Here is a 16,480-nt window from a genome sequence, read left to right on the forward strand (position 1 = left end):
AGGAAATTAGACATTGTGCTGTAAAGGCTGGCCACTCTCTCTCTCTCTCTCTCTCTCTCTCTCTCTCTCTGTTTCTAATGTTATGGTACTTCTGACCTGGTACTTCTTTGCAAGTCTGCGAGCTTTGAAGTTTCATAAAAATGTTCCAACATAATAGTTTTTGAAAACAGGGCAACATGTTTTATTTTCAAAGTGGAGATTAAGGTCCTAAAGATAATCTGTCAGGAAGAGTCTTAGTTCGATCTAGTCTGGGCTACATAAAGACAGCTCTTGCTGCCCCCTACTCCCACCCCAATTACGAAGTCCTAGAGATAGACTTTTTTTTTCCCTACTTGGTTGCGGGAGGAGCCAAAAGGGGGCACTGAAGGGGCGGCGGCGGTGGGCGGGGAGCCAGGCCAAGGCTGAGTCCTGTGCAGCCATTGGTGGGGAGTGCGCGCTGAACTGAGCATGTTCGCGCCCGCCAGCCAGGGCCGCAGCCACAGCCGCAGGGACGGCAGCCGGGAGAGCCACCGCGCATTATGCAAAGCGGCAGCAGATGTGAGCGGGGCCAGCTGGGTGCTCCTTGGCCTCCCCTCCCAACGGCCGGCCCAGCTGCCTGAATTGTCCCGGACACTCCCCTGGCCCCCTCTAGGGCCGACATGGCCTGAGTACCCCAAGGCGCGGAGGCGCAGCAGTGGAGTTGAAACATGGGGAACCAGGATGGGAAGCTGAAGAGAAGCGCAGGTGATGCCTCCCACGAAGGCGGCGGCGGCGGAGCCGAGGATGCGGTGGGGCCCAGAGATGCCGAAACCACAAAGAAGGCGACCGGGAGCAAAAAGGCGCTCGGCAAGCACGGCAAGGGGGGAGGGGGCAGCGGGGAAACCAGCAAGAAGAAGAGCAAGTCGGATTCTAGAGCCTCGGTGTTTTCCAACCTGCGGATCAGAAAGAATCTGACCAAGGGAAAAGGTGCCGGCGACTCGCGGGAGAACGTGCTGGACTCGCAGGCCCTGCCGATCGGGGAGCTGGACAGCGCTCACTCTATAGTCACCAAGACCCCGGACCTCAGCCTCTCTGCTGAGGAGACAGGCCTATCAGATACCGAGTGTGCTGACCCTTTCGAGGTGATCCATCCAGGTAGTTCTAGGCCTGCCGAGTCTGGGGTAGGGATCCAGGCGACTGCGGGGGATTTGGAAACTGCGGCTGGAGCACAGGATGGGCAAAGGACCAGTTCTGGTTCGGACACGGACATCTACAGCTTCCACTCCGCTACAGAGCAGGAGGATCTGCTATCAGACATCCAGCAGGCAATTCGCCTGCAACAGCAGCAGCAGCAGAAGCTGCTGCTCCAGGACTCGGAGGAGCCTGCAGCGCCCCCCACTGCCATCTCCCCTCAGCCTGGGGCCTTTCTGGGCCTGGACCAGTTCTTGCTGGGACCTAGCAGTGAGGCTAAAAAGGACACAGTACAGGCACTACCGGTGAGATCTGACTTGCCTGAGACCACCAAGTCTCCGGTGCCTGAGCATCCTCCGTCCTCCGGAAGCCACTTGGCCTCTGAGACACCCGGCTATGCGACCGCCCACTCCGCAGTCACAGACTCGCTCTCATCACCAGCCTTCACCTTTCCTGAGGCTGGGCCAGGGGAGGGCGCCGCCGGAGTTCCTGTGGCTGGAACTGGGGACACAGATGAGGAGTGCGAGGAGGATGCTTTTGAGGATGCCCCCCGCGGCTCTCCACGGGAGGAATGGGTTCCAGAGGTGGAAGAAGCCTCACAGAGGCTGGAGGAAGAGCTGGAAGAGGAGATGCGAGAACCTATTATCTCTGCAGTCTCTTCTTTGCCTGGAAGCTCTGCGCCCAGCCCACGCTGCTTCAAACCTTACCCACTCATCACCCCCTGCTACATCAAGACCACCACTCGGCAGCTCAGCTCGCCCAATCACTCCCCGTCCCAGTCCCCCAACCAGAGTCCTAGGATCAAAAAGCGACCGGACCCTTGCACGAGCAGGAGCCCCAGAACCGCCTTGGCCTCTGCTGTGGCCCCGGCCAAGAAGCACCGTTTGGAGGGTGGCCTCGCGGCAGGCCTCAGCCGCTCTGCCGACTGGACAGAGGAGCTAGGCGTCCGTACGCCTGGGGCAGGAGGCTCTGTGCACCTGCTGGGGCGCGGGGCTACTGCTGATGACAGTGGTGGCGGGTCCCCTGTGCTGGCCGCCAAGGCACCTGGGGCCCCAGCGACAGCTGAAGGCTTTCAGAATGTATTCACAGGTGAGCGCGCCTGCCACGTATTTCTGGGTGGCAGGTCGCCTGCCAATCAGGTCCTTTCTTTACCACCCCGCCCCCTCCACGTTCTGAAAGGCCCTGGTCTGTTATTTACCACCAGGCTTGTCTCCTCAGTTAAAAGCCTTGGGTGTGCTTAGTTCTCTTTTCTCTTCTCAAGATAGTGAAGGGGAAAAAATGTCTGTCCAAAGTCATCTCAAGAGAGGACTGGTATGCTAACCGCCCTCCCTCCCCTCTTTTCTCTAAGAATATTAACCCCTTTTGTGTCTTGGTACCTCTATCATCCTTTATGTTATTCTTTTTCCTTCTATATTTTCACAGCTTTAAAAGATTAAAACTGTACATGGACCTTCCCAAGATTTTGTATTGCAGGCACACAACATTTATTCCAGTATATTCTAAAGGTTATGTCGGAACACCTCGAAGATAGTTTCTATCATGTAGTGGTCTGGGTACCACATAGGTAATCTGTGAAGTTAAGTGATTACTCCTTTTTGCTAATGCAAGCAAGTATGATATATGCGCTTAGAAAATGAATAAATAATAGACCATTAGTAATATGTTATTTATTTATGATTCTAAGGATTGAAACTAGGGCCTTTTGCTTGCTAGGCAGGTACTGTACTACTGAGCTATGTCCTCAGATTTTCAAGATGCTTCTTGTTTCAATAAAGAGTTTCACTAAGTTGCCTAGGCAGGCATTGAACTTAATTTGTTGGTGTCCTGTGAGTCAGTGAGAGGAAGCTGGGGTGTGGGGATATTGAAGATGGGAAACGTAAACCATGGGTTCTCCCTGATGTTGTCTTCAATGTGAACGCGTCATAGGTTCAGTCTGTGGGACAGTCATCAGCCAGCATCAGATTCCTGGGCTAAAATTCGATCTGCTTATTTCTTCTTGTAGGTGCAAAGCATCTCTCTAGGCGGTCACAGCTAATGTCAGTTGATTTCCTGTTGAACATATTATTATTGAAGAAATACTGTTCAAATATAAAGAGCAGAGAGAGAAGTAGCAGCACTTAATGCCAGTACTTATGAATACACAAAAAGTTAAAATTTTTAAATGCAATTTAAAATGTGTTATGTTGTTATTGTAATAAACAGGTTATCATTTAGATGTGTAGCAAGTACCTGCAATCTCAGCACTTGAGAGGCAGGGATAGAAGGTTGGGTTCTTGGTTGGCTAGAAGCTGGAGTAACTTAAGTACTTAAGTGTTTCTTAAGTACATTTATTTTATTTTATTATGTTTATGCGTGTGTTTGTTTTGCATGCGTCAATGTCTATACACCATGTCTGGGCAGTGCCTGCAAAGGCCAAGATAGGGCATCAGATATCCTGGGACTGGGGTACAGATGACTGTGAGCCATCATGTAGGTTCAGGGAATCTAGCTCAGGTCCTCTGGACGGGCAGCCTGTGTTCTTACCCGTGACCCCATCCCAGACCCGTCATTACATTTTCCCCTGCAGTACACTTTTAGTTTACTTTTATGATAGCCTTCATTTTGATTTATTTTAAAATCAGAATATTAAAAGTGTTTTTTAATTACTTTATAAACTATATCATCATTTTATTTCCTGCATGTGCTTTACTGTGGAGATTGACTGGAAGGGGAAGTTTGGAGTCATAGATCTACTATACATAATGTAAAGTAAAATTAACATACTCAAAACTGAAAGGTCATAATTTTATGGATGATGATTGAACAGTTCTTGGGATAATGTTTTTGTTGTTTGGACTTGGTGTATGAGAAAGAGGCTTAGGTAATTCAGGCAGCTTTCAAACGTCCTATGTACTTGAAGATGACCCTGAATACCTGATTCTCCGACCTCAGTTCCCCAACTGCTGGGAGTGTAAGCTTATGCTATCAAGCCTGGCTCTTAAGATGATTTTTGTGTGTGTGTGTGAACTTGTTTTGTGCTGAGATTAGTACTTAGAGCCTCGACTTGCTAGACAACATTTTTACCAGTGAATACAACCTGACACACAGACTTCTGAATCATGCCACTGGCCAAAGTATACTAACTGAAAGTTACTGACAAGAGGAGAGCGTGAAGGGCAGGTCTGACAGAAAGCAGTTGTCTAGCATGGACAAGGGCCTGGGCTTGAGGGTCAGCACTGGAAAGAAGTACAGTGTGTAAGAACCTACCATCTATCCATCTATCACCTGTCTATCTATCACCTATTATCTATCTATCTATTTATCTATCTATCTATCTATCTATCTATCTATCTATCTATCTATCTATCTATCATCTATCACGTGTGTGTGTGTGTGTGTGTGTGAAATATATTCAGCAATCATAATAGTGAAAGACAGTTCTTCAGGGGTTTATCAAGTATGAAGCAAATATTGAGGTAATAGAAGTTATTAAAGAGGAATTGAAGAGAGTCTTGAAAGATCATAAGACCTTAAATATATTGAGATTTTTGTTTACTCCAGACAAAAGGTGTTTTTAAGTCTTGGATTTCATTTAATTTTGCTATTATTTTCAAATTTGAAATGTGTAACTCTTGAAGGAGCTGTTTGGTAGTATGTGAGTTTTGTTCAGGCAGATTTCTGTTATTATACAGAGTATAAGTACTGCCATTTTTGTGTGGTAGTACCTGCCTGTGTTAGATGGTTGGAAACTGCTGTCGATGGAGAACAGGTTTTGTGTTACAGCTTTTATATAGTTATGTCATTCACTCTATGTTGCTCAGAAAAAGAAAACAATGAGTAGATTTAACTTAACCTGTGACTGGTGGAGAAATGGAGATTAAATCTCTCAAGGTCATACTGTGTGATTCATTCCAAGACAAAGCTAGAAAAGGACACTGCCCACTGAGTCACCCTTACTTATTGCTAGCATTTGTATCTTTGGCAATAGATGGTAACGTACAGAGCAAAAATCCTTGAAAGGCATTGCCCTGTCTTATGTTTCCACTAATGAGATCTTTCTGATTTCTGTTAATAGAGGTTGAGTATCTGACCTTCCTTGGGATAAATGTTGGATGAATTTGAAGTGAGAGAAAACTCCATTTTTCTTGAGACAGATATCCTGAAGACTCATGTGTCAGGGGGTCACCAGATTGTCCCTGTCTTTGTCATCTGACATTTTTCATAGCTTTACAATCCTCTGTGGTGGTTTTGTAGGCATCTCGGAAACTACCCAGGGCTCAGCAAGCACTAGTGTTATCCTCAAGGAGCTAGATTTTTGGTCTTAATTGTGAAATTATTTAGATCAGTTAATTTTCCAGTTGCCTTTGAATTCAGAAGGGCATTGTATCTCTTTGCTTTCCTCAACATTCTTTATCTTTATAGCATTGGAGAGAGGGGAAGGAGATTCTTATTTTACTGCATTGCAAACATAGGGAAAATCATGCCAGTGAAAACAGACTCTGAGGCCCAGGTTTTTGTCTCTGGTGAATATGAAAACGCTTAGTGATGAGGTGTTCTGCTTTTAGTTGTGGCGACATTGACAGTATTGTAGGGCAGTCCATTTCAAAATTTTATAGTTAATTTATTAGGAAAATGCCCCTTTCAGTATTTAAAAGGAATAATTTGAGAGGTTCACTTCTGAACAGTGGTCTTGGTATCAAACTCTGGGCCTCTTGTATGCTAAGAAATTGTTTTATAACTGGATTACACTCCTAGCCTGGTAATAGGGTACAGTTAATTAAAGTTTGGACAGCTAATACATTGAATTTGTGATGCCGAATCACTTTGGATAGGAATCTTTCCAGTCAATTATGCACTTAATCTATCTCCCTTTTAAACACATGGGATGGAAGATCCATCTGTTTTAAAAGTCTCACTGTCATCTTCAGGCACTTCATTGTCATGTGGAAGGACTGGTGTGGCCCCTGGGAATTGGTTTATGTGTGTAGGCTAGAGGCCATGGTCTCTGTCACTTGGGATTTTGTATCTGTATAGTTTCTTGGCTCCTTTGTGGCTATTGCTTCTTTCATTCTTAGTGCTATCTTTATTTGCTTCTCCACTCTCCCAAATTCCTTAAAATTTGATTTTTCTCATTAATTTATTATTAGCTTATAAAAGCCTACAATTATGATGTTATCTATATTTATTATGCTTCATGTCAGATGGATCTGAGATGATGCTTTACTTAAGTATATGTAATCTTTACCATAGTCCGAAGTATAGCAATGCCTAATCATGTCTCTATGAGCAACCAAAGCTCAGACAAGTCAAAGAATCTGACTAGTAATTCCTATCTACTGTATGACTTCAAAACTCCAAAGTTAATGTGTTGAAAACAAAGCCAAATGGACCCTGGAGTTTTTCAGGCTAATTGACAGGGGGTTTGAACTCTTTGACTCTCCTTCTGGCTTTTCTGAAGGTTACCTTATTTGTTGTATTAGTAGAAAGAAGGGACCACTCTAGAAGTGTGTATTTTCTCACAGAGCTCTTGAGAAAATAAAAATTTGAGTCAGTATCTCATATACCTAGCTTTGAACCCCCTAATAATAGATGTTAGCCTTAAACTCCTGGTCCTCCTGTCTCCCAAGTGTTATAAATACAGGCATGTGCCACTATACCTGGCTTCTCTACACTCAGCTTCAATGTATAGCTTTTAAAATCACACTGAAAATTTTAGAGATCAAATAGTGTGATAACAGTAGCTCCCAGCAGAGTACATATGTAAATAAATGAAGAAAGTGTGTTTGAAAACAATGCTCTTGGTCTCAGCATGGTAGCACTCCTTTAGTCAGCTCTGGGGAAGGAAGAAGGGCAGATCTCTCTGAGTTCAATGCTTGCCTGTCAATACAAAAACACAAGCAAAAATAAAAAACAAAAACACCCCCCACGCCAAATAAAGAAAGACGATTATGTCATCTATGTAAACAAGGAAACAGGGGTGCCTAGATAGCGTTGTTATTAGGTTTCAGACATTAGAGATGATTTGACAAGAGAACATATGACAGAGCATATTCTTTAAGTCATTTTAGTTTTGTCTGAACGATTCTATAGCACTGTGGGTTGCATCAGAGTTAAACATCCCAATGGCCTCAGTGATGCACGAATGACTGCCTTATGACCTAAAGATTGGCCTGGTTTTAAGTGTATTCAAGCACTTGGCTCTCAGCCATGCACGTTTGAAATAGAGCAGGTACCTTTTCTGAGTTCCCTTTGGCTTCTATTAAAAAGTTGCTGAAACTGTGTTGGATGGTGATTTTTCTAAACATTGTTATTCTGGTTATTTGCTTCCTAACTTTATTCTTTAGCTAAATGACTCAACCTTAATTGTTCCTCATATATATGAACATGGAGGAACAATTTCACACTAAGAACGTTAGGATTCAATGACACAATGAAATACGTCCCGTGCCACTGTGCCTGGCAAATAACAGGTATTTAATTGATGTTGATTGATTCCACAACTGACTTGTTTTCTCAATAAATTTTATTGTCCGAAGTGGGTAGAGCCAAATGTGTAAAAACAGAACTAAACAATTTTGAAACTATTATAAAATTTTGGCAGGCAATAAACTGTTCAGATACTTAATGAAATTATTTCTTAAACATGGGTTTTTTGGCATATCATTTCTATTTCTTTCTCTCATTTTTTCCCATAACTATAAACATTTTCATGACTTCAGGTCTCTGGGGACCAAGATAAAGATGATGAGGGTTTGGTTGTGAGAAATGGGGATACTGCTGCTTACTAACAGAGGTGTGGGAGCCCAGCATGATAACTTAGACATGTAGGAGACTGAAACAGGAGTATTGCCACAAGTTCAAAGCCAGTCAGTCCTTCCAGGCTAATGTGGGCTACATGTCCACTAGTCTCTATGAAAAACACCAAAGCAACCAATGTCAGGGAATGAGAGAGAGAGAGAGAGAGAGAGAGAGAGAGAGAGAGAGAGAGAGAGAGAGAGAGAGAGAGAGAGAACCTGAATTTTTAGCCTTCTTTTCTGATTCTCTCATAAGATAGTGATTGAGACAGACTAATGTATTTGCTGTGCTATGAAAATAAGTTCATATTTCAGACCCTGGGCCTTGGTCCTGCAAGCTCACTTTCTTAGAAGCATAGTTTGCCTGTCTTGGGAAGCATGTAAAAAGGACCAAGTGAAGGCTGTGTCTTCTGTGTCCTGTCAGCTAGCTCTGGCTGCCTCCATTTCACTCTTTGCATGTGCTATCTGCATCACTGCCTTCTGGATTTAGGTTTATTCTTCCTGGCCTGTCCTGCAAGATGCTGCCCATACATCACCTACTTTTCCTTTCCGTCTGCCCACTCATGTCTGTTGTGTGTTTTAACAGGATGCCATCCTCAGAAACACTGGGTATGTGAGTTTTTGTTAAACGCTTGTCCACCATGTGTTTCTGGGGATTGATACAAGAAAGTTGGGGTATTTAGCCTTCCTGATGCCAACTACAACCTGTTGAATCTAAGCTTGAGAATTCCACCAAACTTTTGGTCAGTTGAAGTTAGTTATATTCACTGAAATAAAGATAGCATGATAATTGGTGGGTCTGTTGAGAGCATACATCATCTATGCTGGATCACAGAAGTTAGAATTAAAATGGTAACCATAGTACAGAAATGAAAGCTTTCATATATGTATATACTCATATATATGTATATATATATATATGTAATTTTAGTGTCATGTGTGTATATGTGTGTACAAATACTCACTCCATGTCACACATGTAGAGGTCAGTGGACAACTTGCTGAGTCAGTTCTTTCTTTCCCCTGTGTGCTTCTCTTGGATCAAAGTCAGGGCTTTAGACTTGGCAGCAAGCACTTGTACCTACTGTGCCATATTGCAAGCTCTATATGCATATGCATACACATGCACATATACAACATATATGTTTTGGGATAGGAGTACTGAGATTCAAAGTCAGGGCTTCACATATGCTAAGCAGGAACTCTATCTTCTCTACCACCGAGTTCCACCTCTATCCTTCAATACACACTTAGTGAAGAGTGACTGAAGAAGTTTTAAAGCTAAGTAAATAGTTCAGATGGTAAAGTGCCTGATAGATATGCAAGCACAAGAAACTGAGTTTTATCCATAGAACCCCCATTTAAAAAGCCAGATGTGGTGACACATTTGAAATTCTAGTTCTGAAAATGCACAGACATAGGGATCCTTAGGTCAGGCAATATAGCCTAATTGGGAAGCCATTAAACCCGAAAGATCCTGGTTCAAAAACATACAATGATTAGTGCTTGTGGAATGACATCATCGCTGATCTCTGGCCTACACACACACACACACACACACACACACACACACACACACACACACACGGGTATATCGTCCCACAAGGTAAAGGTAAACTTTTCTTTCCCTTCATTCTAACTTTTGCATTAGAAATCCCAATGGAATTCAGCAATAATGATTGTTAAGGAGAAATAAAGTTTTATTTGTAACTTAAAAGTTTTTATAAATTTGCCAAATGTAAAAGCTTTATGCTTTTTTTTACTTTTATTTAATTTCTGTTTATGTGTGTATCTGCATGTATGTATGTGAATATGTAGGCATGTACCCTTGCAGATCAGAAAAGGATGTTGGATGCCTTGGAGATGGAGTTACAGACAGTTGTAAACTGCCAAATGTGGGTTCTGGGAAATGAACTTTAGTCCTCTGCAAGAACAGCAAGAATTCTTTGTTTTGTTTTAAATAAAAAGATTTATTTATTTTATGTATCTGAGTATGCTGTAGCAGTCTTCAGACACACCAGAAGAGGGCATCAGATCCCATTACAGATGGTTGTGAGCCACCCTGTGTATGCTGGGAATTGAACTCAGGACCTCTGGAAGAACAGTCAGTGGTCTTAATTGTTGAGCCATCTCTACAGCCCAAGCAGCAAGAATTCTTAATTACTGAGTTATCCCTCCAGTTCTTACAAGGTTCAAAAAATATTAAAATATAAACAATGGAAAATATAATTTCTAATCAACTAGAATAATTCATCGCAGTTACTACAATCTATAAGATCAAGTAACATTTATTGGATGCCACAAGAGGATGCCAACCAATTGTGACAGGCAGTTATTATCCCTTTGACACCTGTTCACTGTTGATGACAGAGAGAAAATGGCTGATTTACTCCTTTACAAAGATGAGCTTGGAAGTGTTAGCTGAACAGGAAAATGCCTGTCATTCCTCAGTGCTCCTATCAGGTTACAGCATACTATGGAATCTCTGGAACTTTGTTACTCAATGTTAGAGCAGTGCTGGGCTAACTGCAGATCTTGGATATTCAGCAAGAATGAGATTCACAGCTTGAGAAAATCTACACATTAGTGTGTTGGGGTGCTATGCTGAAAATGTTCACACTGTCTAATCGGGAGAAGGGTTCAGGGAGAAGGGTTCTTTGTGTCATTATATCATTGATTATGTATCAGGGAGGAGGGTTCTTTGTGTCATTATATCATTGATTTAAGTAACCAGGAAGGAAACAAATATTTATCAGCCATCCTCTGAAGGACTATGGCAGAAAGAGTCATCAGTTTCCCTTTGCACTTTTTCTTCCTTTGTCCTGTTTCTTTCCTCTCTTCCTTCCTCCCTCCTTCTTCTCCAGTTTCCTCCCTCCCTCCCTCCCTCCCTCCCTCCCTCCCTCCCTTCCTTCCTTCCTTCCTTCCTTCCTTCCTTTCCTCCTTCCTTCTGCCTTCCCATCTCTTCCTAATAGTCTGGTTTCTCAGTTAACCAAAGCAAAGGCAGGATTAAGGATATTGGTAAATGGTGTAACATTTGTCTATCATGTATGAGGTCTTAAGTTTGACCTCAGGCACACCTTAGTCCTCTTGGACACAGGAGAAGAAAAGAGCAGTGGAGGGCATCTTGTTGGGAGGTAGTTTACCCCCGTTTGTTAACCCAATGTTTATATAGAACAGGTCTAGCAGGAGCCTCTGAAATTGTGTATCACACAGACACAGTTTGTTGTAGTTTTTCCACTGTTGGAGCTGAAGAGAATCCTTGTGCCGGGGGATCCATTTATGAGATACTGATAGATTGGGAGCATCTGAAGTGGTGGTGACAATCCTAATGTTTTAATTTAGAGACTGTTGACTGATTTTTTCTATATTTATGTGTACATGTGTGTCTGTATATATGTGCTCAAAGAGGCCAAAAAGAGGCATCAGATGCCTTGCAACTGGAGCTACAGGCAGTGTGAGCTGCTCTAAGTGGGTGATGGGAACTGAACTTTATTCCTGTGCAAAACCAGCAAGTGCTCTTAATTGCTAAGTTATCTCTCCAGAATCTTAAGATTTGGAATGGCTGGACTGGCATTTTTAGCATGAATGTAGGACTCAGTGTTTTTGCATATTGAGTTTAATAATTGTATGTGGTAGGTGATATTGCTTTGTGAAAGCATGAAAAGTCATGTTGTATAATGTTTGACCAAAACTTAAACCCATGTGTCTTTCTAATGTGAGCCCAGGTTCACTGAGCAAAACCATTTAGATGTGACTCATCTCCTATTGAGTGGATTCCAGGCCCTGTCATTTTCCTTGTCCTCTGAACTGCCCAATAAGAGGAGTGTATTAAGTCTTTACTTCAGTATATATACTTGATATATTGGTTTCTGTTGTTTTAGTTTCTCCATCTGTGAAACGTCCGTGTTCAACAATTTCATGGCTCTGTGGTATTCTCTTTATAAGTGGGTATCAACATTAACTCGTATCAACATTAACTCCTATAAACAGGGTCTCACTATGTAGCCTTGGACTACATTCTGTGGACTAGGTAGTCTCATATTTTTTTAAGAGACCCACCTGTTTCTGTCTGAGTGCTGGGATTAAGGCCCACACCACCATGTCTGGCTCTGACATTAAAGTTCTGTAGAGATAAAACACAGAAAAAACAAACACTCATAGGTTTAAAAAAAATATTAGTCTTAAACTATTGTAGTGTAGTTTACTCCTATTACAAAACAATGGACTTTTGTAGGATCCCATATAAATGCAGCTGAATATACTGTTGGAGGGCTTTGTAAGTAGTAAGTCACTTCATTGCTAAAATATAAGTTTTCTCACTGAAACAGTAACAGATGGAATGACAATAAAGATAATCTTTTGCAACTGAGGCATAAACTCAGAAATTCTTTTTCTCATAGACCAACTCACGTCAGGTTGGGGATGGTTAGTGGCATGTGCTCTCTGTGGGAGGTATTGCATTTTACAGCACCCAAGATGTTCTGCCAGGCAATTATACCTTCCTGTTTGTGCAGTGCTACTTCGGTTAAATGGCTGTGGGAGTGCTAGATGGACTGTGAAAGCATCCTGCCTGGTGTTTATTTTTGGATATCGAATTGGATATTCTATTTTTAGAAAAGATCCAGAAGTTTGTTGAGTGTTTCAGAGTCAGCGTCTTTCGAGGAGAGATGGATGGAGCAGTAAGAAATGTCATGATTTCGAGGGAGAGACATATGGCTGGGCTGTAAAATGTGACAGAAGTAAGAAGTTATCCTAGGAGCCTCAGTTTCTGGCATAGATTATTTATTTCTCTAATATGCTTTATTTGATTATGACTGGGTTCGCTATCCTTTACCTTGTGATAACAAAGGGTAGATGTATGGCTTCTGGTTTAGCTTCAAGATGTGCTATTGAGGTTTACTCCCAATTTTCTTTTGTAAATCTCCTCTTGGCTGCTTTCCCAATGTGAGTGAAGAATAGACTCCCAGATCTGAGTCATTCCTTGCTGTCACCAGTCACCTCTCACTTAAACATCACAAGTCTCAGAGTCACAGTCTAAAACCACAGATTTCTTCTTCATCCTCTGAAAATTGTCTTCTGGGTCTCACTGCTGTCTTGTTTGTCCTTACTCCTTCATTCTTTAAACCTTCTACCAACCATTAATATGTCCCTTAAAAAATACCTCTTTGAACTGTCTTCTACTTTACATTACTTTGTATCCACTTTTTAAAGTTCCAATCATGGACTTCCCTGCCTTCTCTTACTCAAAGTCTGACTGGTCCCAAACTCTTTAGTATACACATTTGGGGTCTGGAAGTGTAGCTCAATATTAGGCCATGTCCAGCACCCATGAATCTCTGAGTTACATAGTACAATAAAATACACTTTTACAATGGCAAGTCTCAAGCCAGAAACATCTTACTCATCACATTTAATCCAAGGACAAAGTTTAAAATCATATGTATGTGCCTCTATATTATGCATGCAATATGTTTTGCATCATATTGGTAAAAAGGAATACCTTGGACAAATTTAACAGGCTTTCAGCAGAAAAAGTGACAGATTCACAGAGTACACAAGATAAAAGGCAGTTTGCAATTTGTTGGTAGGGAACACAGAAGTGACATTCAGAAATAGCCTGGTGTGTTACTTTTATGCAGATGTCTTATTTGGTCATTTTTGTCAACATGCAGCCTATAATTGCGTACGTTCTCAGTCCATATGACTGGGGGAACACTTCATTATAAGAAACTCTTGTTACCTTTCAGTTTGTTTGCCTACTAGATTACATGATATTTTCCCACAGATGGAAGCTGCTTTAGGATGACTTTAATGTAAAGATATGTAAATTATTATGCAGTGTATTCTGCATGTGATATGTAATAAGCACCATATACAGTTTAACATATGGCAATGCTTTTTAGCCTGGTCCCTTTGTTCCTTAGTGGTATCCATCCTCATGTCCCAACTGCTCTAGCCATTTAAAGGTTGCTTATGTTCTCTTTGTTTATTGTAGGTGGACTTGACACCATTTCAGGGAAAGAATCCAGTGGATCATATTTCTTATATCATGATACACTGCCAGACAAACCCTTCATTTAAAAAAAAAAAAAAAAAAACGGGCTTAATATTTCTGTTTAAATGAAGTGTTCTCTCCACTTCCTAAAGGGTGAAAGCTCAGCTAGGTTAGGCATCACGGGGCACTGTTCTCCTAGGGACTTAATATTCCTCTCCAGTTCTGAATGACAGCTCTGGTCATTCCCTAGGTCAAGCCTTTGCACAGTGAGGATCTGTCCTCACATCTTTGGTTACTACTGAGAACACTCTGGTGAATCCCGCATTGGGCGGCATGTGAGAATCCCTCTGTCATGAGTAACAAGGGGTGAGCCTGGTTGACCATGTGGTAATAGCATACACCATCTGCTCAGGTATCAATAGCTTTGCTGTTTTCTACACTTTTACTTTAGATGAGTTGTCATGGAATAGCTTTTTCCTTTGTTAACATTTTTAATTTTATAGAGTTAATTCTGTAAATTTCGCAAACAAATAAAAATATCACACACCCAAATTAACCAAAACTCTATCTTTAACACACATAATGTTTTTACTTTGTTATACTTTCCCATTAACAGAGTCTAAGGGTTCCTTCCTGTGTTAGTTTCTTCTCTGCTGTAGTGATAATGCCATTGGCAATGCCACCTTAAGGAAGAAAGGCTTGATCCTGGCTTACACTTCCAGTCATAGAGTCTATCCTGGCAACATTCTGGTAGGGAATCCTGGCTGAAACAGGAAGCTCACTGATCACAGTTTTATTTACACAGGAGCAGATAAAGAGAGAGAAAGGAAGGGGGAAGGGGGAGGGAAGGGAGAAGGGGAGAGGGAAGGAAGGAAGGGGGAGGGGGAAATGTAGAGAGAAACAGGAAGTGAGACGAGGTCATCAACTGTCAAAGTTTACAATCAGTGATAAGTCTCTCACCTCCTAAAGGTTCTCTAAACTCTCCAAACAGTGGAGGAAGCTTGAGGCTAAATGTTCAAATCCATGATCCTACAGAGACACTTCTTTCAAATCACCACATCCCAACATATATCCTCACCAATGTTCATTGACTTTTGGTTTTTTAATAGCAACCATACTGACTGCGGTGAGATGGAATCTTAATGGAGTTTTGATTTGTATGTCTCTGAATGTTTCTGCAAAAATTTTTGTTGGTTAGCTATTTGTATTTCTTTCCTTTCTTAACGATTTATTTATTTTTAGATGAGTAAGCATTTTGCTTGCATGGTTCCCCAAAAGTTCAGAATAGGGTGCTCAGTTTCTTGGAACTAGAGTTACAAATGCCTGTGAGCTCCCATCTGGGTGCTGGAAACTGAACCTGGGTCCTCTGCAAAAGCAAGTGCTTTAAGCCTCTGAGCCTTCTCTTCAGCCTCTGTAGTTTGTTGTCTACTCAGTCCGTTTGCCCATTTCAGGTTAGATTATTAGTTCATTGAATGTTGGTTTCTGAGTTCATTTATTTTTGGGTATTAGTCTCTTGTCAGATGAACAGGTGACAGGATTTCCTTCATCATGCTCCAGCACCCTCCTCTCTCTGCCTCTCCTGTGCTGGGATTAGAAGTGTGAGCCATTGAGCTCTGCTTTGTACTTAGGTCTTCATGCTCCCACAGCAGGCATTTTTCTGACTCAACTATCTCCCATCTCAACCTTAAGGCCTAAGGTTTTGAATCTATTTGCATTGATTTTTCTGTAGGACAAAATGGGCATCTGGTTCCATTCTTCTACAGGGGCTGTCCAGTTTTCCCATTGCCATTTGTTAAATAGACTATCTTTTCTCCAGCCAAACTTTTATCTTATTAATATTTATTTATTTATTTATTTAGTTGGTTAATTAGGTCTTGATACAGGGTTTCTCTGTGTAACAACTCTGGCTGTCTTGGAACTTGCTTTGTAGACTAGGCTGGCCTCAAATACACCACTAAACCTGGCTTCAGTCAAACTTTTAAACATTTTGTTGAGCTTCATGTGTCTGTGGCTATGTGTGAGATCAGGACTCAGATCACAGTGGAGGTTGCTGCTTGTTTTGTGGCCTGGTCAAACACTGCGGCTTTGTGAATATTTTTTCTAACAAGATCATAGAACCTTTTTATTCAGTCTCTCCAAGTACTTCTAAACCAAGTCACATCCTATTGAGAATCTCTTCCTGTTTAGAAGGACTCAGCATGGATTCAGTTTACATAATTATCAATCTTGAGATACAGAAGCAGGTTTGATCGGCAAATATATCTTCCTTCTTTAATCTTCTTTTAAATTTCTGTGTTTAATTTATGCTTTGTGCTATTTTCTCATGTGAGAAAAATCTCTCTTCCTTCAGGCTTCCAAAACTTCCTAATTTTATAACCCTACCCTAAACTTCTTTGATCTAGAATCCCCCTATATTTTTCAAGTGTGATGTGTAGAGTCATTATTTTTTTTTTCTCCAAATGGAATGCTTGGTTTTCCAGATTCACTTGCTAAATATTCTATTGCTTGACACCACTTTTTATATCACATATCTTTGTAATCTATATATCTATCTGTTGCTGAG

The 16,480-nt window shown here is 41.7% G+C and overlaps 1 protein-coding gene across 2 annotated transcripts in view; it reads left to right on the plus strand.

Annotated features, from left to right (window-relative positions):
* Positions 1–686: 686 nt before the first annotated feature.
* Fmn2 (formin 2) overlaps positions 687–16,480 on the plus strand; it is a 339,367-nt gene continuing 323,573 nt past the window's right edge. For both annotated transcript variants that reach the window (XM_028755264.1, XM_028755265.1), the window contains exon 1: positions 687–2,238. In XM_028755264.1, the coding sequence (XP_028611097.1) occupies positions 687–2,238 (1,552 nt within the window). The remainder of the gene's footprint in view (positions 2,239–16,480) is intronic.

Source organism: Grammomys surdaster, unplaced genomic scaffold, assembly GCF_004785775.1.
Source record: "Grammomys surdaster isolate TR1022 unplaced genomic scaffold, NIH_TR_1.0 126051, whole genome shotgun sequence".
NCBI classification, from domain to species: domain Eukaryota; kingdom Metazoa; phylum Chordata; class Mammalia; order Rodentia; family Muridae; genus Grammomys; species Grammomys surdaster.